The following is a 22,757-nucleotide window of genomic DNA, read 5'->3' as shown; positions in this document are numbered from 1 at the left end:
TGAGTGGTTAGATTAGTCCACTTGGTTTTATTTTATGAGCGAAGTCAAAATCAAAGTGGTCTATGTTAATTCACTCCTCTTCCGGGACGTCATGGGCAGCACTGGACTCATGCGATGTCCACCATCTTTCTTACTTTCCCAGATGCTTACTATTGGGTTAGAGGCTTGCGAGCCCCATTTAGAGTAAATTATTATTGTTATTTGATCTTTATGTTTTTTATGGATTAATTAATTAATCCTTTCAAATTAAAAAATCCAATATTGAACCCTTATACTTTTATATTTGTCTGTAACTCAGTTCTTTTTATTAGTTTTTTTTTATGATAATTTAATTATTTTTACATTTTCAAGCTGCATTAACTTTTGCATGACTAGAAGAGGAGGATATAAATAAATAAATAAATATAGCCCCTGTTTTAGAAGCCATTATTTATGAGTGTTCGTGATTTCCAACAATTAATGGCAACAATCCTTTTTATAACAGTGTAAATTGGAAATTTAGCACTCAAAATTAAAAATACAGGTGTATTGACATGAGCAAAATATTTTGGTAAAATAATCATATTTAGTAAATATTGTATTTTTAAAGAATTATATGGCCAAACCGTGTTATTGAAGAAATCATTTGATCAACTTTGACAATAGCAAGAAAGATCTCCAAAATAGCAAAACTAGTGGGTTTTGGTGAGAATTTTTTATATTTAAAGATTTACCAGCTATGCGGTGCAAAATAATATTCAAATATATCTATAAAAATTTAAAAGTATTTTAACAATTAGATCAAAAATTATGATCCTTTCGAGTTATTATTCTAGTTAGGTGCAATCAGATATCGTCTTGGGTTTAAATCTATCTTATTGGTTAATAAATATATCTGTTAGGCTATCCATATAATCTATTTTAGGTAAATAAACTCGTATTTGACTACTCATAATCACCTATTATTGTATAAATAATAATTTTTTAAGATTTTAATTGGAGTTTATTTTTCATAAGTTGGAAAAAAATATATATTTTGACTTATAAAATATTAAAAGAAAATTTTCATAAAATCATAATTTTTATTTGAAACCATCAACCAATTAATACAATTATATCCAACTTGTTGATTAATTGAGATAAGAATTTAGAGTTTGATTATGTCATATTTTATAAATATGACATGCTCAAATTGTATTATTTTATTAAATTATATAAAATTATATTATTTTATCAAATTTTTATATATACTGTGAAAATTTTATTTAAAAAAAAATCCTTTTTAAGATCTTACTCATGACCAGTTTTAGGAAGTCCTTCATATCTCGAGTTTTTGTTCGAACCTTGTTAAATGTGTTTGTTGCTGTGCTCGTTTTCTGTTGGGATGCGTTTGGGGTATAGTAAGGCCGAAAAAGTGGAGTTTTTTGCGATGCTTTACAATACTGGGTCCTCCTTGTTTACGTGATTATCATAATTTTTGGTTTTTTTAAATATAATTTTATTAGTATATATTAAGAAAATATTTTCATAATAAAGGTATATTTAATTGGAAAAATTCACCATAATATATTAATAAAATTTCATTAATATATTTATAAGTATTTACTAATTTTTTAATAATAAATCTGATCAATTCAAAATAATATTGTTTAAAAAATAAAAAATAAATTATTTCTAACTTGATATTTGTATGAGTTGACATATTAAATCAATTAAATTTAACTTGATATTTGTATGAGTTGACATATTAAATCAATTAAGTTTAATATAACAAAGTCTCATTTTATTCGATATAAAACTCAGGTTCTATTTAAACGAGTTTAGTAATATTAATAAAACTCATATAAATATCTTTTAATTTATATAACTGTCAGGAATTTAGTTAAATAATTATATCAATTCAAAACAATATTATTATTATTAAAATTTAAAAAAAAATCATAATTTACTTGAGATTTGACCGGATCATGAGTTAACTTATCAAATCAATTAGTTTGATCTAATTAAGTATCACCCAGTTTAATATAAAACAAAAATTAAACCGGTTTGAGTTTAATAACATTGATAAAACTCATCCAAGTATCTTTCAATTTATATAAATATCATTAAATATATTTATAATAAAGATAAACAACGTTACAATTTAAAAATGATAATCTCAATTAACTTTTAGTCTTGCATTGAATTGTTAATGTGGTGTAAATGTTATAGAATTAACTTAAACGGTGATATATATATAGATTTGCTTATACATGTGTGTGTGTGTAGTGCAATGTGCAATCAATTGCATGCATGCATGTATCAAAATTTGTATTAGTCGTTTATAGTTATGAGTACAAGTTTTTATATTTTTGAAGAAATTATGAATTTAACCTATCTAAAGTAAAAACCCTAGTCCATGCAAGAACCAAAAAAAATAAAATCCAAAGTGAAAGTCCTCTCGTGTTGCCAATGATGTCATTGACATGCATTCCAGGAAGTACCGCTAGCTAGTGATTCTAATTAATATCCTTAATTTTGCATTCAATGTGTGTGTGTATAATTCTGGTTTGATTATGATCCAAATATGTTCCTCTGATTATTAATTCAATAAAATGTATATTTATCTTGATCTCATAAAAAAAAATATTAATAACACTGAGAATAAATATAATATTTTCAAAATACCAAAAATTTAAATGTGGGAAATAAGAAAAATATTGACCTGGGAATAGGTTTAAGTTGAGTTTATTTACTCTCTATTCTAAATAGTGTTCTATACTTATTATTACTACTATTGTTATTAAAGAAATCAAGAGCTTTTTTTTTCTTTTTTTTTTCCATCTGTCTCAGGTCAATTTTGTGAAAAAATCCACTAAACATGTGAAAAAAATTCTAGTTTATAGCATGCCTTGGTTGCTTCCTGATATTACTCGTATTTCTTCATTTTGAAGCCTGTTCACTGTGTTTCTCATTCTTGTTACAGCATTTATCTGTCATTTCAATGGTGAGTTGGCTGATCTTCATATCCTCTAAATTGCTTGCCTGTGGATTTGATTTGGGAACATTAGTGGCATCTGTTTACTGGTTCTCTCAATGAAAATTGGTCAACAAAGAATGCCAGTTTCCCCTGGGATAGGGAGTGACCAGGCTTATCTGGGCACTTCTGGCTACTCTCCAAGGCCAGGTGCTTGACAAGTAGATAATTTTAGTATTGACAGTTCGCTGCCATTGCTTTAAGGTGAGTAATTTAACTCTCTAGCTTGAAGTTCTAATCATGCAGGTATAATGTTCAGATCAAAAGAGGGATACATTTTGCATTTTAAAAATATCGGATACAAGGGCCTTAAAACCTTTAAGATGGGACACCGGTGCTGTGGTGCATTAATTCTTTTATTCCTTTTTCTCCGAGCATGTAAACGCATTATCTTGGTTGGTGGTTCTGATTCTGTTGCCTGCTATGTATCCCAAATTGGTATCAGTTTCGAAGCTCCAATGCACTTTGATTGCATTAAAAAATGAGAAATTACTTCCAACTTGGGTCTATCTATCATCTTGTTCAATTGTTGATTCAACTTATAATCTTTCATGGATCCACCTTTAGTAGCAACAAAGAAGGATAAGGTCATGTCTGTCGTCATGATTTTCCTTGCTGTGTTCTCAAGTTTGGTGGCCGTATATAGTGATGCCTGTGCCCCATTCAGAAGAACCCCCTCTCCACATTCATGATTTTATTTGTTTTGATATTCAGCTTAGAAAATGGTCTTCTCATCACCTGCTTGAAGAACTCAACTGTGGAAGCGGTAAAAGATGCAAAGTTGCCTGGGTACTGCCTATGTACAAATCCAGATCTTTTCCCGACTGTGGTGTTCTGTAATGTTTGTTGTCCTGGTTTGAGCTACACATGGAGTAGAGAGCAATACGGTCATCCATTTCGGGACGAGTTCATCGGTCCTTTCAGAACGATGTCTTCGGGAGTATTTGCAGTCCTCTGAACGTCATTGCATTTTTTTGTCCTCAGCACATCACATTCTGGATTAATTATATTTAAGTAAGAAGGTGATGATGATGGCAGGTCGTGAGACTTTTGATATATGCTACACTGCATCTGGAACCTTAAAACTCAAAATGCTTAATTAAAAAGATAATAGAATGGTCCTGCTGTGCTTGCAATCAATTTTGCGGCAACTGGTCGAACTTTTAACAATACATGTGTTTACCAAGGAAAAGAAGGCAGTCATTGTCTCGTAATAACAGTATTTATTTATTCTTTTATTTTAATTTTTTGAGAAAGAAAGACAGATAAAAGTTGATCATGGGTAATACCTTCGGCTTTGAGCACTGCAAGGCCAAATAGACCCAAATCTTATTTTGTGTTTCTTTGAACAGACCTGCCTTCTTTATCATTTCCAATTCAAATCTCTGACTCAACGACAACAAAAGAAAATAACAGTAAACTACCTGTTACAGAAAGAGCAAGTAAATCCCGGGCCTTGGGAAAAAAACATCAACCTATATTATTTTGCCCTGTAAATTAGCAGCTTGCTTTAACTCGTAGCAAGAACAATACAAAAGCCAGTCCACGAATCAAATTAAAGATCCTATAGAAAAATTGGTACAAAGGTGGCAAAATACCACGAAGGAGACATGATCGTCATCCACTAAGGAACCACGGTATGCAAACCGAAGCTTTCATCATCATCAGTCTGTTTCAATGCCTTCATCAACATAATAATCCATTCTTCCAAAAAGCTTCGATTCCATTTTGCACCGAGCCATGACAAAGTAGCTTGCTTATTAACAGTGTCGATCCTTCAAGCCATTGCATATGTTATTTCTGAATCTTTTCACAATGCAGATCCAGAAGATGCCACATTTAAGCTATGCAGAAGGATGGTGTCAGAGATATCTCCTCCTAATAAGTAATCAGTTCTTGTGTTTAGGCATGTTAAAAGGTACCTAAGGTGGGGGTATGCCTCGTGCTTCTTTTCTTCTCAACCTTTTCTGCTCAATGTGGTTTAGGGTTCTCTTGTCACAATCTAAACCCACAATCTAAACCCAGTGATCAGCGAGTACAACTGCCTTCACCTTGGGACCAAATGTCAGAGGTATAGAGTACATATTACAAAGTAAACTCACAAGTTTAGGGTCCGGTTCAGACTAGTTGAAGAAATAGGTTGATCGCAGGACATCTTTTAGATCAAAGACTCCTCGCTCTGGTAAGGGAGGAAATTTCAAGTTGGGGAATGAACTTTGGAAGCTTTCCAACAACTGCAAGCACAAACACAAACCAATAAATCTGGTAGTTATTAACATAATTCAACATGTAAGATTCTCAGTTTGAAAAAAAAATTCAATACAGCCTAAAGATCACAAATTACCAAATGGAATCAACAATGCATAATAGCTTGCTGTGAAGAGAGCATAATTTTTTAGGTGGCCCTTTTTCCTCCCATTTTATTGCTTACCAATAGAATTCTCAAGCTACAGAGAACTATTTCATTAAAGCACATGAAAGTCACAGCAGGTTCAAATTGTAATGTGCTTCAGTTCATGTCAGAAAGCTAACCTAAGTAACCAAATGAAAGAAAGGTCTGCTCTCACCCAATGACCTCCATTGTGGCATGTGGGCATGTGGTTTATAGATAAAGATCTAAACTAAACTGTTTATAGAACAATTTACCAGCTATGGATCGTGGCCATCTACTAATGCTTTGTATGTCAGTCATTTCAAAAGAAAACAAACAGTGGCAGTGTGAACTAGCAAAGCACAAGCTTGACCCATTTTAAAACTAGGAAAACAATTCCTCTCTAGGAGCAGTGCTTATATAAGGTTTGATGAGCATGTAGTTAAAGATACTTTACATTCTCCAGTATTGGCGCCTCATAGAGTTCAACAAACTTTTCTCTGAGTATCCTGTTCATTTCATCAACATCGCATGCATGTGTCCAGTATGAATCATGGACCCCTGTAGGTGGACATCAGAATGAAATAATAAGATTTCCCGAGAAAAATTACCAGGAGTCAAGAGGGAGTGAGAGAACTACTAGGCCAGCACAGACCTGCAAAGTTCAACCCTGCCTCTTTGCAGGCAACAGCAGTCATCATCATGTGAGAACCATCAAGGGAGTGTACAAAATTTGGAGGAAAAGCTGTTCTTTGCCGCTTAACCATGACCTATAACAAGCACAAAATTGTGGGATCATTTGCTGAGTTCAACATGAAGCTGTTCTTTGCCCCTTACCCATAAATTTTCAATCTCTTGTTTTGTATTTGTAATTTTTTTTTTTCAAGGATTGAATAGAAGAAAGGCATGATTCACATTTTTTTGAAGCTTGTTAGAATAGAAAAAATAGAAAAAAGATCCATTAAATTACCTTGTCTGTTTCTCTTTTTAATGTCAGCACCTGAAGGGAAGTCTTAATCTACATACAAATCAAGAAAGCATCTTAGTCGCCTATCCAAATAAAAGGTGGTTTTCTACTTTCATTATATAATTGAGAACTATAAATCGGACAATTTCAAAATAATATTAATTTCCTAGATCATTACAAGATGCCTTCCCAACTGTCGATAAGGCTGTACAACAGGAAGTCCGAGTGGAGTGGTCCACTGAACAGGCTGATTTTCTGAAGCTATCACCTGTTTATATTCCAATTCAGCAGTCAGAAATTCCAGAACGCAGCAGAATATTCACAAGCAGTACAAAGTGTTGATGGTTGGGAACTGCTATATTTAACTGAAAACTCAAAGTTACTGAAAATGTATTAAGCTTGAGTGCTAATGGTATAGCATGCATGTTAGATAGAACATTATCCTTTGGGAAAGTAACGTACAAAACACCATTCCTTTATTCTCTTCGGTTTACATTTATTGTTGAAAAGATTGTCAAATTAACCTATCCCACCCTTTAACCATCAGAAACAAGGTCCGCAAGAAACAATTCAACTACATTCTTGTATCCCAATATCCTTAGTGATTTATATGATCATGCCATTACAAAATATGATCTGAAAATGGAAATGATCTGGCAAAGAAATCATATATGACACTTGGTAGTTGGAACTGGATACTGAAGGCTGAAGGGAAACTACCAAATGAGAGGTACAAAAATGACTTGAGGTGATATAGTTAGAAATGATTTTATCTCAAATCCCTTCAATAAGACAACCTTAGCGGGTGGGATTGAAAACAAGATTCAGTAGCCAGCTTTAACAAGTCTTGAAGTCTGGAACTAAGAGCACCGCTGAGCTGAACAAGCTTATTCCCACATTGACCGCATTAACACCAATTTAAAGCTCTCTCACAACAGATGGATTATAAGGAATCAAAGACTTTCCATATCATCAAAAGATGATTAATGAAGATACATCGACTATCTAAATCCAACAAAGCTCACTAATACTATAACTTAAGCAGAAAACCTAAGGGGGGCAAATCTTACCAAAGCATTAAATAAAATTACCAGGTCAGGATTTTTGGGGATACAAATGAAAAGGACATGACCAAAAAGAAGTGTCTTATCAAGATTCTCACTTGAGCAGTACCATATGTGGGACGTATCAAATGACAGGGCAAAAACTATCCTGCTATGCAAAGCAAATGAAACACACCTTTGCACATTCTCCAAGCCAAGCCATAATCCCTCTTGCACCTTCAAACATCTCTTCCAAAGCCATCAAGGTGGTCTGTTTATGTGGTGAAATAATTAGCACAATCCTCCTTTACAGGCACACACAAACACAGAGCACTTACTTTTGCTGCATAGCAGGCTGCAGAATACAGCTGTGGATCATCTGCAATGATACAACGCTCTTTTAACCTCCTTTTGATTTGGTCACGGGCACCAATATAAGTGACCCCATACACTGATGTCATCACCGTCTGCTTAACCAACTTCCGGTCCACCTGGGATTCAATGTTAAGCGAGAGCTGTTAGCCACATAATATAGGAGGTCACGTACAAGTATGCCCAGGTATATTTGGTGAAAAAATGAGTCCACTGATCCTAAAACCTAATTGTGTCAGTGTATATTGTTGAAATAAGAAATCATTCGTAAATTAACGATTCAAATAATGTTAATTGAATAATCCCATGCATATTCAGCACCATTAATAAACATGAGAAGGCAGAAACCTGATTGACTAAAAGCTTAGCATGCACTGAATTCGGATTAATTGCAGGATCTTTTTCTGCATCTCTTTGCATGATGTCAAGAACTCTACATCAAAAACAGCAATAGAATTAGACGTTAGATGTTCTAACAAAAATGACACTAGGTAATTATATGGGTTTTTAGTGTAACAATTGAACATGAGTTGTTGGCAATTGTTCCAGAAGCAATACATTTGATGAAAATTCAATAATTCATGCTATATTTTGTACCAACATGAAATTTAAAAATCATAGATACAAGTTGCCATCATAACCAGATTTGGGAATTCCAAAATTTACCATTTTATTACCCTGTTTTTTTCAGACTAATCAGTCTGCCTACTCCCTGTAGATATGGGTATAAGTTAATCCAAATTTAAGAAAAAGGTTCACCTAATTCCCAACCAATTGTAAAGAATAGTCGTCATGTTGTAGTTGGCTGCCCCTAATCACCTTCAAACTAACTCAATATCTACAGAGGTGCAGTGAGAGAGAGACCCTACCTGGTTGCAATTCCTGAGTAAACATCAGCAGGTTTTTCTCCCCCGACCAGATTTACTGCAGCAGCTCCCAACTAATGAAAAATTCAATTCAGTTATATTGCTTAATATAAAACTTAAGTGAAGTACAACAAACTCACACCATGCAATCTTAAAGATCCTTAGTCATAATTGTGACTTCAAAAACACTCAAGTTGCGCCAAAAAAAATTATGAACCTTGATGCAAAATTTAACAAGTTCCAAGTTTCCAAATTTAAGATTTAGAGATCCAGCAATTTTCTTAAGTCAACTTGAACAGAAATTTTTTACCTTGTCCCTTCCTAGAGCAGCATAGTGCTGCAAGCCATTGCAAGAACCATCCTTGGAAAAGTAAAAACAAAAACAAAAAAGAAACATAAGAATCAATTCTTGATCAATGTACATCCCTGCACTGCACATTCAACATGAAAAGTAATACACGAAGAAAGAAAAGGTTATATATAACACCTCTCAACTTCTGCGAAGACAAAACAACAAACATTAGCCAACAAATCTGCTCCAGAGTTCATCACAACTCATCATAAGCAGGCTTCAATTTTATTTTTTCACAGAACTCAAAGTTGTAACTACTGAAAGAAAAAGTACCTGGTGAACAGGTGTGTGTGAAGTAGCAGTCTCTGGAGAAGGGCTTCTCAAAGCTTCTGATAGATTAATACACGCTGCCAAGCATTGAAAAGGATCCTCTGCACCCAACCACCACCTTCGTCCTTCAAGAGGTTGGTCAGCAGAATCAAAGATATCATCCAGATGATTCTCAGTAAATGATATTCGACCATCATAGGATAACTTGTCTACACCACCAGCATACAGATTTGCTAAATGTATCTTCAGCCACCGTAAACCAGACTTCCCAAGAGGTCGTCCCTCTGCAAACTCTAGGATTCCCCGACACACATCAGAGCCAAGATGATTCAAATATGGGTGCATAGGGTAAGCACGACCACGAAAATCAAGGTTGTGTGGATAGTAAAAGCCTTCCTCGTCCTTCATCTTTCTAGCTACCTGCTCCAAGTTATAACAATTTAACAAGTCATCTACAGACATGCAAACAATTTTATTTTCAGAAAACAATGGAGCTTCTTACCGCAAGTTTTAGTTCAATATCACAACGCTGGGAATGTCGCTCACTATTCTCCTTTTTCACACTTCTAACTTTCCATGTCCATTTCCGAATTTCAGCTTCATCTTCTGTTTGTGGCTCCTCGGGCAGAGGAGCCTATTAAGTTTTTATAAGTAAATACAAAAGAGTTTGAAGGGGAAAAGAGATTTCAACAAAAAGAAATGAGGGAAAGATCAAGGACCAGCACAGGCAATGCTAATTAGAACAGTCACTCAAAAGACAATGGAGCAAAAGAACAGAAAGAATTTCTTTCATTATGAATGAAAAATAAACAAATAAAGAAGGAAAAAAAAACTCTGCTCATTAAATAACTCACATCTTCACGGTCAACCAAGCCAGCAAGATGGCCTCCACTGGCCCATATTCTATCAACTACCAGAAGGACCCTTTTATTTATTCTCCATTTGGTATTTCCAAGAGTATCCAGGGCCTGACTCACCAAAAAAGCATACAAAATTATTGTAACAAACAAAAAAATGAAAACAGGTTTGGGAGCAAGTTTGAAGTCAGTCACAAGTATTCACCATTCGTCAAGTAAATGTATCAATTTTAGTGACATATTTGTCAGTGGAAAATAGATAGAATCAACTTAAGCATTGATTTCAAACCTTACCTTAAAAACCGGCTCTAATTGATTCCTTGAAGCCCTTTTAACTGCATCACGTTGTTGTTTTGATCCATGGATTCGCATAACATAGGAGGGTAAAAACAAGTGTGCACCTTGGTCATACCTGTTGAAATACAGCAAAAGTTAGGAGGAAAGAAACCAGAACAGCACTGATATTAATGTCTAGCCAGCTGTCTTAATGAAGAATTGATTAAGATGGTCTGGTCATTTTATTTTGTAAAGCAGTAAGCTTGACATACAATATGTTACTAAGAACAACTGACATAAACCAACTTCTTTTTAGTAACAATTCTTACATGGATAATATATCACTGGCTTAGAACCAACTGTTCTATTAAACTAGTTTAACTTGAAACATTGTACAAGGATTGGTATAAACAAAAAGAAAAATGTCAAAATATAGAGAATTGAAATCCATACCCTGTCCAGTTTAGAGGAGGCACCAACATTGGCATATAAGGGATGACCATGTGCCTAGCCTGTTCGGATGATAAGAATTAGTATCATCCTAATACCGTAAGGAAGATATAATCTTTAAATATATCCAAAGATATACCAGAGCCAAAACAGTGTAAAAAGGAGCTACTTACAGATTTCTCAAGGCCTTTGCGAACAAGTGGGTCGCACTCAATGACACCATATCTCCTACTACTTTTCCTATCCAAATGTAAGCCAAAAAAATTTTAGATGGTGATATGAATGTGTATGTGAGAGAGAGAGGGGGGGAGGGGAGTCATTAATTAAACAGAGATTTCAATGTCTCACTGTGTATCTTTTGTGATGGTTTTGAGGGTATGCACAAATGCAGGGCGAATATCAGGCGGACCATCTCCTATTTGATCAATTGGAGGTTGTATATAGGCAGTTTCTATCATTAATTGAATCAAGCGGGAGCCAACCTGGGATAGATAAGCATCAGAGGAAATGCAGAGAAAAATGGCACTTCTATGTGACTGCATTTACAGCAAGAAATATCACAAACCTTAACATGTTCTTCCTGACCCCAAGGCCTTGAATCATCATGACCCTTCACAATTCGTCTTACTTGCTGAACTTTCTGTTTTTTAATCAGTGTGGTTACTTTTTTCCTCAGCTTCTCCTGTTCCTTGTTTAGTTTCTCTCCTTCCTCAATAGCAGCATCAGACTCACCTTCAGATATCTTGTCTTCCACATTCTTCCTCTTCTTAGTCTTCTCCAAAAACTTGTGTATTCTACCCTGATCCACATAAGAGATTATTGCGTACAAGCTCTCAATAAAAGCCAAGAAATACAACAGCTATTTGCTTAGTAACAATTACAAATTCATTAATTATGGCTCCAAACAAGCAGCTATTTGCTTTGCTAGGAGAAAAAAGAAGAAATTGCAATTTTCACATTTCTAAACTAAAAACATAATTACATTTTTTATTAAGATATATCACAACAAGAACATAGGAAATTCATGGGGAGATGCTAATCATGAAAGGGCCTACCTCCGTTGGTTGTCAACCATATTTAAGCAGCAAAACAGTAAGAATGCTGAGAAGTATACAGTCTTCCAAAGAATCGTATGCTTTAACATAAGATTGACAGGCAAACTATGTGAAATCAATCATTCATTCAACAAGAGCTTCAAACGCAATGTAAGTCATGTTTTGGACCTCAACTCGTGTATGATCACCAATGATGACTCTTGGTTTTGACTGATCCCTGATTCATAGGGCTTGATTTTTGCTGCTCCTTCATTTCGCTTTTCTAAGAAAATATTTTCTGGTGCATCTACTGTACGATCCTTCCAGAAAAGGGAAACACCCCATCCTTTATCATGTTAGCTTTTTGTTATCACTTGTCAAAGAAAAAAAAAGGATCTTTGAAAGTAGTCTTTGTATTCTGTTGACGATGATTGACTGAAGTTCAACAAATTCCCAAATATATGACATCTGGCACCTTAGAGTTCGACACCACTAAGATTGATTTTCTGCTTTAAATCTAAATATATTTTTATATATAGTTTATGAAAATAAATCTAGATTTATTTAAGCACAAACAAGAAATCAACTTGACAAGTAACAAGAAATTCCAGCATCCTACACAAACTAATCGCATACCATATGAACAAGACAAACAAAACTGTATTGATCATCACAACAACAACAACCAAAAAGCGTCATGCAAGTTTCCCATCAGACTATTACTAAACACCAAAAGAAGTGCTTGATATTTGAAAAATTGAATGAACTAAAATGTGCTATCTAAAAGATATATTAATGTTATGAAGAAACATGAAAAGGTATTAGAATATCAAAATAGAAGCACAGTATCCTACAGTTAGCGGGAAACATTTAAGAAAGCTCCGAAGACACAACTGGAGGTATTGAAGGGATGGGAAAATAGAGGATAAGTTATCTCATGGAATTCAACTAAAGGGCCAAATTACTATATGAACCAAGCAAAGCGAATTCTTCTAATGAGTATCAACCTGACATTCCTACAGCCCTATACCTATGTGTTCTCTTTGCCTTACATTTCCAACTTAAAATAGAAACAGGAAAAAAAAACAGTAGTTTGATCCTAAATATTTAATCAAATCCAACTAAACTTCAAGAACAAAACGCTAAAAACCAAAAATTTAATATTCTGAGTCATTCACCTCGTGCTCAATGGCTTCGCCAACAACGGATGCGGCTTGAACCACCCTGATACTGGCACTCCCCCCATTACCAGTCATCAACAACCCCATCAACTTATGCATAGTAATCACTGCCATCATATCTGCGGGCAAGTCATTAAAATGGGCTCTATGAGATACCCTCAAGTTCCGCTTACACAATTCTTGCTCTGCAACAATTGCATCCCTCAAAGGCTCAAACCAACCAAGAAACAAAGACTTTACATAAGGCAAATTAGGTGCCAGTTTCTGCTCGCACATGTCCTCTAACATCTCCTGATACTCTTGCGCCGCCTGTTCCCACGCTTCCGTCTCCATCTTTATTTGCCTCCTTTTGAGAATTGCATACTTTCCAATCCCCATACCTGCCACCATTTTCTTCTCTTGAGGCCTAAACTGTGGTTCCATTTTCTGGAAATGCTTGTTAACTTGCTCCATTAGTCCTTGAAAATCATCAGACCCGGAAAGGTCTGATTCGTCATTTGAAGGAATCACATCTGCAGCCGCTGCTGTTGCATACCCCTTGAAGAAAAAAGGGGAGAGATCAAAAGGTTTTGTTAAATCACCAAAACTAGAATTGCACAATTTGTCATTTTGAGGAAAAACACCAATCTGACGAGAACATAAGAAAGAAAATGCTGACTTTAGGCATTTTTTGGCATCTGGGGATCTGATATTTTCTATAAAGGTGGAGTCTTTAAAGAAGTTACTAGAATTCGAGGGAAATTTCAGCTGTTTAGAAGGAGAACATCTGGCTAAGGTTCTCCACATGATGTAGAAAACAATAACTATGAACCAATGATTTATTATTATAATCTAAAAGGACAGGACTTTAAATTGGAGTCAAGAAAGGAAATAGCAATGAAAATAATGGAGGGCATAGAAAAAAAATTGAAGAGAAGTGAGGGAGAGTATGAGTTAGAGAGGGGGGGAGACGGAGAGAGAATGATGAAACGGAGATGGTGAAAGAATCAAAATCTTTGTAAATGTGAAATATCGAGAAAGGCGGAGGGGGGGATAATGAGGGAAGCTTTGCTGCCGCCTTTAAACCCTCCTTAAAACCTACAAGGGGAGGTCTTCTTCAATCTCTTAGCACGGATCCATGGGTTTTAAGGCCTGACCCGTTTAGTGACTTACGGAGCCATGGACCTTGCTTAATTTGGGAAAAGCTATGGTAATTTGGTATTTGGGTTCACCCAATTGCTCCGGGCAATCCCCAAAAGAATTCGGTTTGCAAGTTACCTTTATTATTTGCAAGTTTTAAAAAGTAATGTTCTTTTAATTTTCCTGGGGCCTGACTTTAGCTAGCTAGTCAAAACTTTATTTGACCTACATTTATTTAGTAATCGTAAATTAATAATTATTAGAATTCCGGGTTAAAAAAAAATTAATGGGGCAATGGGTGAATTAATCTGGTCAAGTAAAGCAATTTTAAGAGAAAAGGATCACATCTAGTTAATGAAAACAAAAATCCGAGAATTGATAATTACCCGGAATTGCAATTTGTCATGAAATTAAAAGGATTTACCTTTCTCGGAAAAAAAAAAAAAAAAAAACTGTCCTGCTTGGGAGCTTCACTTTTATGCTCGTTTCCTTGATTTGTTTTATTTTTTACGTTTCGGTGCTTCTTTTTATTTCATCTTTAGACTTGTTTTAATGGTCATCCACTGTCACCCAAGTTATTTTAGGAATGACATAAGTTCAACAGATTACGTAGAGTAATTTCAACATAATTTGATTTAATTAATATTAATTAATTACTAAAAAAATTGATATTACTAATAAAAAAAAAATACTCGAGTAAATAAAGATAAATTATAACATTTTTTAAAGTATTATGAAACGCAAAAAACAATTAAAAAAATAATTATTATTTAAGAAAAGTGAACTACTTAGTATTAATTAAAATTGAAAAAAAAATTAATCAAAAGTTAAAGAAAGAGAGTCAAGCAACTGCCGATCAAATTAGAACTCATGATGAGGAGAGCACGCAATTCCACAAGTTCTTTTGACACCATGAAATGATGCAATCCTATAAAGATCCAACCCCGCCGATTCTTTACCCGTCACAAATTTATAAGCACCCCTCTCTCCAGTTCACCCCACCTCTCTCTTTTGCAGGAGTTATTTCCCACGAGAGGCATAATAAAAATGATGCCTAATTCTCTAGTACGTCAAGATAATAATTAATCCTGCCATGGATCACTCTCTGTCCTCACTTCTGATGGTTCAACTACTTGTGGCTCTGAGGTCTCACTGGCATTTGCATCAGATTCCTCAGCATTATCCTCTGCCTCATCTCCATCTGATCTACCCCATCTCCCTCCAAGTGCCACGGCCATCATCTCGTATATTTTACCACCCAGCTCAGCTGGGCTGTCAGGCTGCAGCATCAAGGGAAAGATGTGAATAACAAGAGCCTACTCATATACTAGCGTATGCTGAGCAATTATAAGAATTCAAAAATATCTATTCTCATTCTTACAGTGAATCCACTGGAGATCAATGCAGTATCATATAGGAGGTCAACAGCTCTCTTGGCATCACTGCTATCAGGAGCATTCTTGCAAGCAGCCTGCATATGCAAACAATCTAAGAATCAGAAACTCCGTCTAGAAATAAGCAATTCATCTTAGGTATTTTCATCCATGAAGTTAATGCACAAGGCAATACTTCATCGATATATCAACAAGAAACTGCCATCCATTTACATGGTCAATTGTTGACCCTCCAAGAGGGATTCTTGACATCGTCAAACCCTTTTGATCACATAAGCCTTTAACTAACTAAATAACTGTGCGTGTAGTTAAATCTTGGCAGGTAAATAACTTCAAAGACCCATCGGTTCTTCAAAGCTGTCTCTCATCAGGTTCTCCATTACCTCATCAGTTTGTGATTGTAGTAGTAGTAGTAGAAGAAGAAAAGGAAGAACATCAACAGCAACAATACCATAGCTTCACCATACTAAACAGTGTTGAGAACAACTGTCTTACATTTAAGTCTTTAATGATTGGGTGATCTGGATTGATCTCCAGTATTCTCCTCCCCCTCATGAACTCCAAGCTGGATTGATCTCCAAGAGCTTGTGCTTTCATCAACCTTCAAAAGCACGAAACATTTGAAATAAAAGCAACCGAATAAGCTTGAGCTTCTGTTAGGTGGGGTGGGGTGAGGAGATAAGTGTTGTTAAAGACAATTTCTAACCTTTCCATGTTGGCAGACCAACCAAACTTGCCAGAGACAAGCACACAGGGAGAAGAGCTGAGACGCTTTGAAACTTGGACTTTGGCCACCTTTTCACCCAGTTGCTGCTTAATCCAATCACATAGGAGATTGTATTGTTGTTTAGTTTCCCTCTCTTCGACCTCATCATCACCACCTTGCATCAATAACCTACATTGTTAGCGAGATGGAAACTAGAGCCCCAAGAAGAGAGGAGCCATGCCATGAAAAACCTTTTGAATTGCTTCAATGAATTGTATAATAGATATAGAAATTGCTAGTGCTCACCCAGTTCTAGATCTTCCTTGCTGATATCAACAAATTTCTTCTCTTTGTAGGTTTGCAGGTTCTGGATGGCAACCTCATCAATTGGCTCAATTAAATAAAGGACCTACAAACAATGCATCAAACAAAACCACATCAAACATCCAGGAACATGTAAAGGAATATAAGATGTCTATGCCAACACAGAACCTGAAACAGGTTATAAAGAAAAAGAAAGTGCAACAAAATATAACATGATCATAGTGACAGCTATAAGGAATGGCAAGGTAAGAGGAAAAGGAGAATCATGAACATGAATTTAATTAGGGAAATCATTAAAAATATTTAATCCTACTTCAGCCTGATTTAATATAATCCTTCCTTTTATTTAAGGTTTCAATTATTTCATTCTTGAAGAAGTGTTTGTTGTAGAATTACATTCTTATAAAACAAATCATTAAGGTTGCGTGTCTGTGTCTGTGTTGTATAGGTATTATTTTACTAGAGGTTTTAACAGTTTTATATACCCAACAGCTGCAGCCAGTACACAACACCCACAGCAGCACAACTGTTATTTAAAGCAATCAAATACTTACTTTCTAGGTTGAGCTTACAATTAGATTGGTTACTCTACAAAGAAAAGGATGATTAGCTTATTTTTCATCAGCTGAAAAAATCATGTGTTGCTGCATCACAGCAAAACTTGCCTTCACCATGTGCACTCAAGTGCAGGTATACTTAAATCTGCACCACGCACATACCTCAATGTCTTTTTGAACCAACTTCTCCAAGAAGGGCGCACTCTTAGCACTTTTCAAGCTGTCTGTTGCCAAGTAGTATATAGCCTTCTGGTTTTCTCCCATGTTTTCAATATATTCATCTAAGCTTGTGAGTTCCTCCTCGCTTTTGGAAGTGTAGAACCGCAACAGTGGAGTTATGCGCTTGTGATTACCAGAGTCTTCAACACATCCTAACTTCAGAAACCTGCCAAAGTTCTCCCAGAATTTTTTGTAATCCTGAAAATCAAAAACACAAGTATATGTTATTCATTAGTAAAACACAGGCCAAACAGAGGATAAAATATACATGGACTGCATGCCACTAACCTCTTTGTTTTCACTTTCAGAAAGATCTTGAATCATGTCAAATGTTTTCCTAACTAGCCTTTTTCTCATAATCCTTACAATCCGACTCTCTTGCAGAATCTCTCGAGAAACATTAAGAGGAAGATCATCGGAATCCACCACCCCCCTCACGAAGCTCAAATATCGTGGAAACTGCCAAAAAAAGAGGCAAGGACAACATACTTAGCTTGTTCTTGTATAACATTGCAACTTCATGACAAACTCCCAAAAACAGGGTGTTGACTCGTAAAAGACAATAAAAAAATTTGCATGGAGGATAAAGTACAACATTATACGGATATGAACAAAGATGTTCTCTGATTAAAATTCAAATACAATATCTATGTATGATTAAATATGCGCAAAGAAAATGCAGAAAACAGTAAAAGTTACAACTTCAGTAAATTATTACATCACGTACCAGTTCCCCATCAAAATCATCTGAGATAAATACCCGCTTCACGTATAAACGAATGTTCTTTGTTTTAGGATTTATTACTTCCTCATTGTTAAGAGGCCCCATTCCTGGAATGTATAGAACGCTCCTAAACTCAACCTCTCCCTGCAAAAAAAATTTGAAGTTAATTTCATACACTGAAAAATTGGTAGCCAAGTAAGAAGTATGAATATTATGGTACCTCTGTGGTGAAGTGTGCATATGCAAGTGGATCCAAGAATTCATTAAATGTCTTCTTGTAGAACTCCTGATATTCATCCTTTTCAACTTCCTTCGGATTCCTCATCTAAAACAACAAATAGAAGATAAACATAGAGTACATTATATAAGAAATTGCAAAAACAAAGGTAATACCTACTTAAATACTCACCCAAATCGGTTTTGTCTCATTGGCTAATTCCCAATCCCAATACTTCTCAGTTTTAGTTTTCTTTGTCTTTTTTTTCTCACCCTGCACCGGGAACATGAACCCAGTTAAATGGCATGATTAATTAAATGAAAATCATAGCACCGTCATTAAGATTGTGATGGCATTTACCTCTGGCACCTCTTCTCCTTCTTTTGGTTCTTCCTCCTCTTCCACCTGCCCAAGGTTTCAATTTCGCAGAAACGCTTTAGCTGGTATAGGCTTAAATGTACAAGCAACACTAATAATGGCAAACAATATTCAGCTCAAATTATCACTCACATACAACATTGTGTGATTCAGAAAATATAAGTTCTTACCATGGTTCTAAGAAACCAGGTCAAAGAGCCGATACAGTTTTTTTTTTTTTTTGATAAATAGCCAAAACAGTTTTTTAAAATGGTAAGAGTAATGAATTTCCTTTAAGGATTCCAAGCCATTTAATGTACATGCAAACCAATGTTCCACCCACCCAGATTTTTTCAAATTTCATGTAAATTTGACAATAAGCAGGAAGTAAGAGAGGGAAGCATTCTGACCTCAACAGTCCTCGATTTTTCTACCCATGTATAGATAGGGAAAGCAACAAACTGAGAGTAATTCTTCACCAACCCCTGAATTCTGACCGGATCTGAGAATTCATACTTGTCATCTTCCTGCAATAGGACAATAATTTGTAAGCCTGCTTTTGATCACAACTACTGAAGTTGGACAAAGAGACGCATGAACCCTACCCCCAAATCCCACACACGGAACAGGCCAGAAAAGAGAGAAAAAATTTCAGCTTTGTTTTTGAACCATAAGCAAATAATACCGGCTTTCAATAATAAGGTTAAATGCATGTTTTTCATCTAATTTGTGAATAATATCCAAAGAGCATGTGTACCCTTAAATAAAGTGTGATTTGAGTTCCACGGCGGAGGAGCTTTTCAGGGTCAGTTTCTTCCTTGATGACATAAGTGCTACTGTCAGCTTCTGATTCCCAAACATGTTGCTTATCTGACTTTGGGCTCTTTGTAGACACAACGACCTGATTGCGAATAATATAGATAATCAAGTTTAATCAGGAACTTGCTACAGAAATGGCAGTCACAAAAACTTGAAATAATAGCAAACAGTGCAATATATACAAAAAAGTTCGTAGAAAATACACTGCACCTTCTCAGCTACAAGGAAAGCAGAATAGAAACCAACACCAAATTGGCCAATCAAACCATTGTCTGCCCCAGCATCTTTGTTTTCCTGTAGATAACAGGGCAGGGAACTTAATTACAAGTCCAGCAGAATCCAAACATGGTAGGCGATTTGATGTTATCTAAAGAAGAAAACAGACACCTTAAGAGCCTTTAGAAATTTTGATGTGCCACTCTGAGCAATAGTTCCAAGGCAGTCAACAAGCTCCTCTTTTGTCATCCCAATGCCAGTATCTCTACAGATTCAGAAAAATCAGATCAAATTGCCTCCCAGCAAGCTTATATACAAGAAGGAAGTTAAATTAAAAGAAGTCTTTGCATACGTTATGGTAATGGTGCCATTGTCTGGATCAGGTCTGATGCGTATCTCGAGGTCACCAGCATCCCCAAGCAATGAGGGCTCGGTCACACTTAAGAATCTCAGCTTATCTAAAGCATCACTTGCATTGCTGCATCACAGTAATAGATTCAAGTTACCATGTCTACTAAAATGGGAAGCACTACGAGAACGACATGATATCAACAGAAATGAAAACAATGACTCGTTTCTTCGTTGGTAAATGGGCAGAAAAGGCATAAAAGCCTTTCCAGATAGGCAGCTTTTTCATTTTTCCCCTTAACACAAAAAATTCCAATGTCCGACTAACAGACTAGATAGAAAATTAGCAAACTCGTAAAGCCTGGTGTTAACAAAGATTAAAATGCTCGCTAAATACCAATAGAGGCAATGCTCACCTCACGAGCTCTCTAAGGAAAACTTCCTTGTGGCTGTACAGACTGTGAACTATCAAATCCAAGAGCCGACTGACCTGAAAGGATCGAGATTCCCAGCTTTCAGTGCCTTGTAGACAAAAATTTTAACTCCAAACTAAGTAGCATGTAAAAACCATTTGTAACAACAATAAAAACCAACAAGGCATCCATCTTTGGTAAAGCTTTCATAATCACACTATTCGGGACTCCATAAACAGCTAAGAAATTGCACAAACATCAATAATTGTCCAATAAAAAAGAAGTGTTTTTCACTTGGTCAAACTGAAATCAAACAAAACAAAAATACAACACAAGAAAAACCTATACCCAATTCGGAAAACCTAAAAGACCCCAACTTCCACAAAATAATAAAGAGACCCACCTCAGCTTGATACTCAAACTTCTCGCCAGAAGTATCAGTAGCTTCCTTCTCTGCCACAGCAGCCTCGCACCGAACAGAAATCCGGTCATTTCTCTTCTCAAGTTTCCATTTTAATCCAGAACAGGAAAATTCCTTTTTGAGACCGTTATTTTGTGGCAAAAAAACACTTCTCAGATTTAAGACTTTGTTATTTGGATGTCTAATAGAGGAGGGGAGGGAGATTAAAGAGGCAGAAGTAGCTAAGCTTCTGCTTAACACTGGAGCCATGAAAGAAAGAGGGGGAAAGAGAGAGTGGGACAATGTTTTTGCCGGCCTTCCTCTTACAGCTATCTATTTCAGTGCAAAGGAGGGGAGAGCGTTGCAAAGAAGAGAAAAAACCCTTGAGGGGTTTAATGAGAAGAAGAGAGGGTTCTAGAATTTTATTCTAGACAAAAACCACTGTACTCTTTCAGGGATTTTCACTTGGAGTTTTGTGTTTGTAAATTGTAAGGCTTAGATGCTGCCATCTCAGCATCCACAATATCCTCCTAATTTTTATTTTTCTTTTTCTTTTTCTTTTTTTGATAATACTAGCCGAATGCTGGTATTATCAATTTGGGCCCAGCATTCGATCTGGGTTTAGAAGCTAATTTGAGCGTGCTTATCACGGCAGATGGAGGCCGATGCCGGCCAGAAAAATCAGGGCAGCGACCGATGGATGAAAGGCCCAGACAAGATTATTATCATAGAAGGAGAGAGTCTGGAATAATTTATATGAGTTTAGTAATTAAATTTGATTAAAACAACAAAACCGACCCGTCAAATTTATATACAATGATCATCGGCATCTGCTGTTCTCTTCTCTGTGTTGTACAGCAAGTGAGGGCTGGTGCAGTAGCAGTAGAGCTTCTCTTTATGATTCGATGGTTAATGGTATTTTCAAATCATTTTAAGTGTTGATTGATATTAAATTTTCCTATCAAGTGGGTTGATCTTGATGTTCAAGATCAGGAAATAAATAGAGGGGAGAGCAGTGGAGTAGCAGCCTCGAGTCTCGTTGTCGAGGAACAAAGATCAATAAACTCTGCCAAGTTTTTCACCTGGAAACACCGTTGATTTATTTTAATTTATTATTGCAAGGATCTAACAGGTAACTCTCCAGGAAAACCAGGTGCACTCGGTTACTTGGAAGAAGCATTGTCATTTGACTCGTTTCTATTCCTTTTTATAATTTTTCAAGTAAAAGGAATCGATATTATATTAAATGCATATCCATGCATCCTGTTATTTGGAATAACAATTTCACCTGAACCCTATGCATACCAACCTGGATAAATATAAATTTTTAAAACTTGATTGGGTGATGGTAAAATTCAAAGGTAAAAACTCGGATGAGTATGGATTAATATCTATCCTAACCTGACCCCTGCCTAAAACACTCAATCTAATATAAATAAATAATCTTAAATTTTTTTAAAAAAATTATCATAAAAATAATCCAAAAAATTCTTCTACATAAATCATCATTATTGGCTTGAAATGTCATGTCCAAGCCCAATAGGTTTGGATTCAAGTAACACTCTGGATCCACTTCACTTTTATCTCTAATGGATTTCAGCTCAACACTCCTTAGATAATTTTTCTTGAACCCCGTATAAATCTCTATGTATTTTAGAGTAAATACATATTATTTTAAGTAGAATATAACTTATAATATCACAAGAGTAGAATTACATTCTAAGTCATCTTCTTTACAAACAAAAACTAAGATTTATAAGTTATAAATAAACTCTGAGACCTTTTAAATAAAAATTCATAATTTCTTCAAAAATAAAGATTCATAATTTCTTCATTCTTAATATTTTTAACAAATATATTTTTTAAGTCTATCTCTTTAAAATATCATTGTATTTTCTTTTTCTATCATG

At 35.4% G+C, this 22,757-nt stretch overlaps 2 protein-coding genes across 2 annotated transcripts; both read right to left on the bottom strand.

Moving 5' to 3' along the window:
* Positions 1 to 4,304: 4,304 nt before the first annotated feature.
* LOC105123309 (DNA-directed RNA polymerase 1B, mitochondrial-like) lies at positions 4,305 to 14,197 on the bottom strand. The gene is made up of 19 exons (XM_011022845.1): positions 13,032 to 14,197; positions 11,385 to 11,618; positions 11,168 to 11,301; positions 10,993 to 11,059; positions 10,823 to 10,881; positions 10,388 to 10,505; positions 10,091 to 10,204; positions 9,739 to 9,870; positions 9,240 to 9,656; positions 8,925 to 8,975; positions 8,618 to 8,688; positions 8,097 to 8,181; positions 7,715 to 7,867; positions 7,573 to 7,647; positions 6,512 to 6,601; positions 6,337 to 6,384; positions 6,022 to 6,136; positions 5,824 to 5,927; positions 4,305 to 5,229 (listed from the first exon to the last, which is right to left on the bottom strand). Exons 1-19 carry the CDS (start codon positions 13,818 to 13,820, stop codon positions 5,119 to 5,121), a joined length of 2,967 nt encoding a protein of 988 aa, XP_011021147.1. The 5' UTR covers positions 13,821 to 14,197; the 3' UTR covers positions 4,305 to 5,118.
* A 786-nt stretch (positions 14,198 to 14,983) lies between these two features.
* LOC105123301 (heat shock protein 83-like) lies at positions 14,984 to 21,287 on the bottom strand. The gene is made up of 18 exons (XM_011022833.1): positions 20,851 to 21,287; positions 20,451 to 20,524; positions 20,039 to 20,164; positions 19,858 to 19,951; positions 19,681 to 19,764; positions 19,409 to 19,552; positions 19,062 to 19,178; positions 18,655 to 18,699; positions 18,487 to 18,567; positions 18,298 to 18,402; positions 18,081 to 18,221; positions 17,642 to 17,812; positions 17,297 to 17,551; positions 16,560 to 16,662; positions 16,254 to 16,428; positions 16,043 to 16,148; positions 15,535 to 15,624; positions 14,984 to 15,433 (listed from the first exon to the last, which is right to left on the bottom strand). The coding sequence occupies exons 1-18, from the start codon at positions 21,115 to 21,117 to the stop codon at positions 15,236 to 15,238; spliced, it is 2,376 nt and encodes a 791-aa protein (XP_011021135.1). The 5' UTR covers positions 21,118 to 21,287; the 3' UTR covers positions 14,984 to 15,235.
* Positions 21,288 to 22,757: the final 1,470 nt, after the last annotated feature.

This window comes from Populus euphratica, unplaced genomic scaffold (assembly GCF_000495115.2).
Source record: "Populus euphratica unplaced genomic scaffold, PopEup_1.0 scaffold1.1, whole genome shotgun sequence".
Lineage (NCBI taxonomy): Eukaryota > Viridiplantae > Streptophyta > Magnoliopsida > Malpighiales > Salicaceae > Populus > Populus euphratica.
This window is presented reverse-complemented; position numbering and strand designations above follow the sequence as displayed.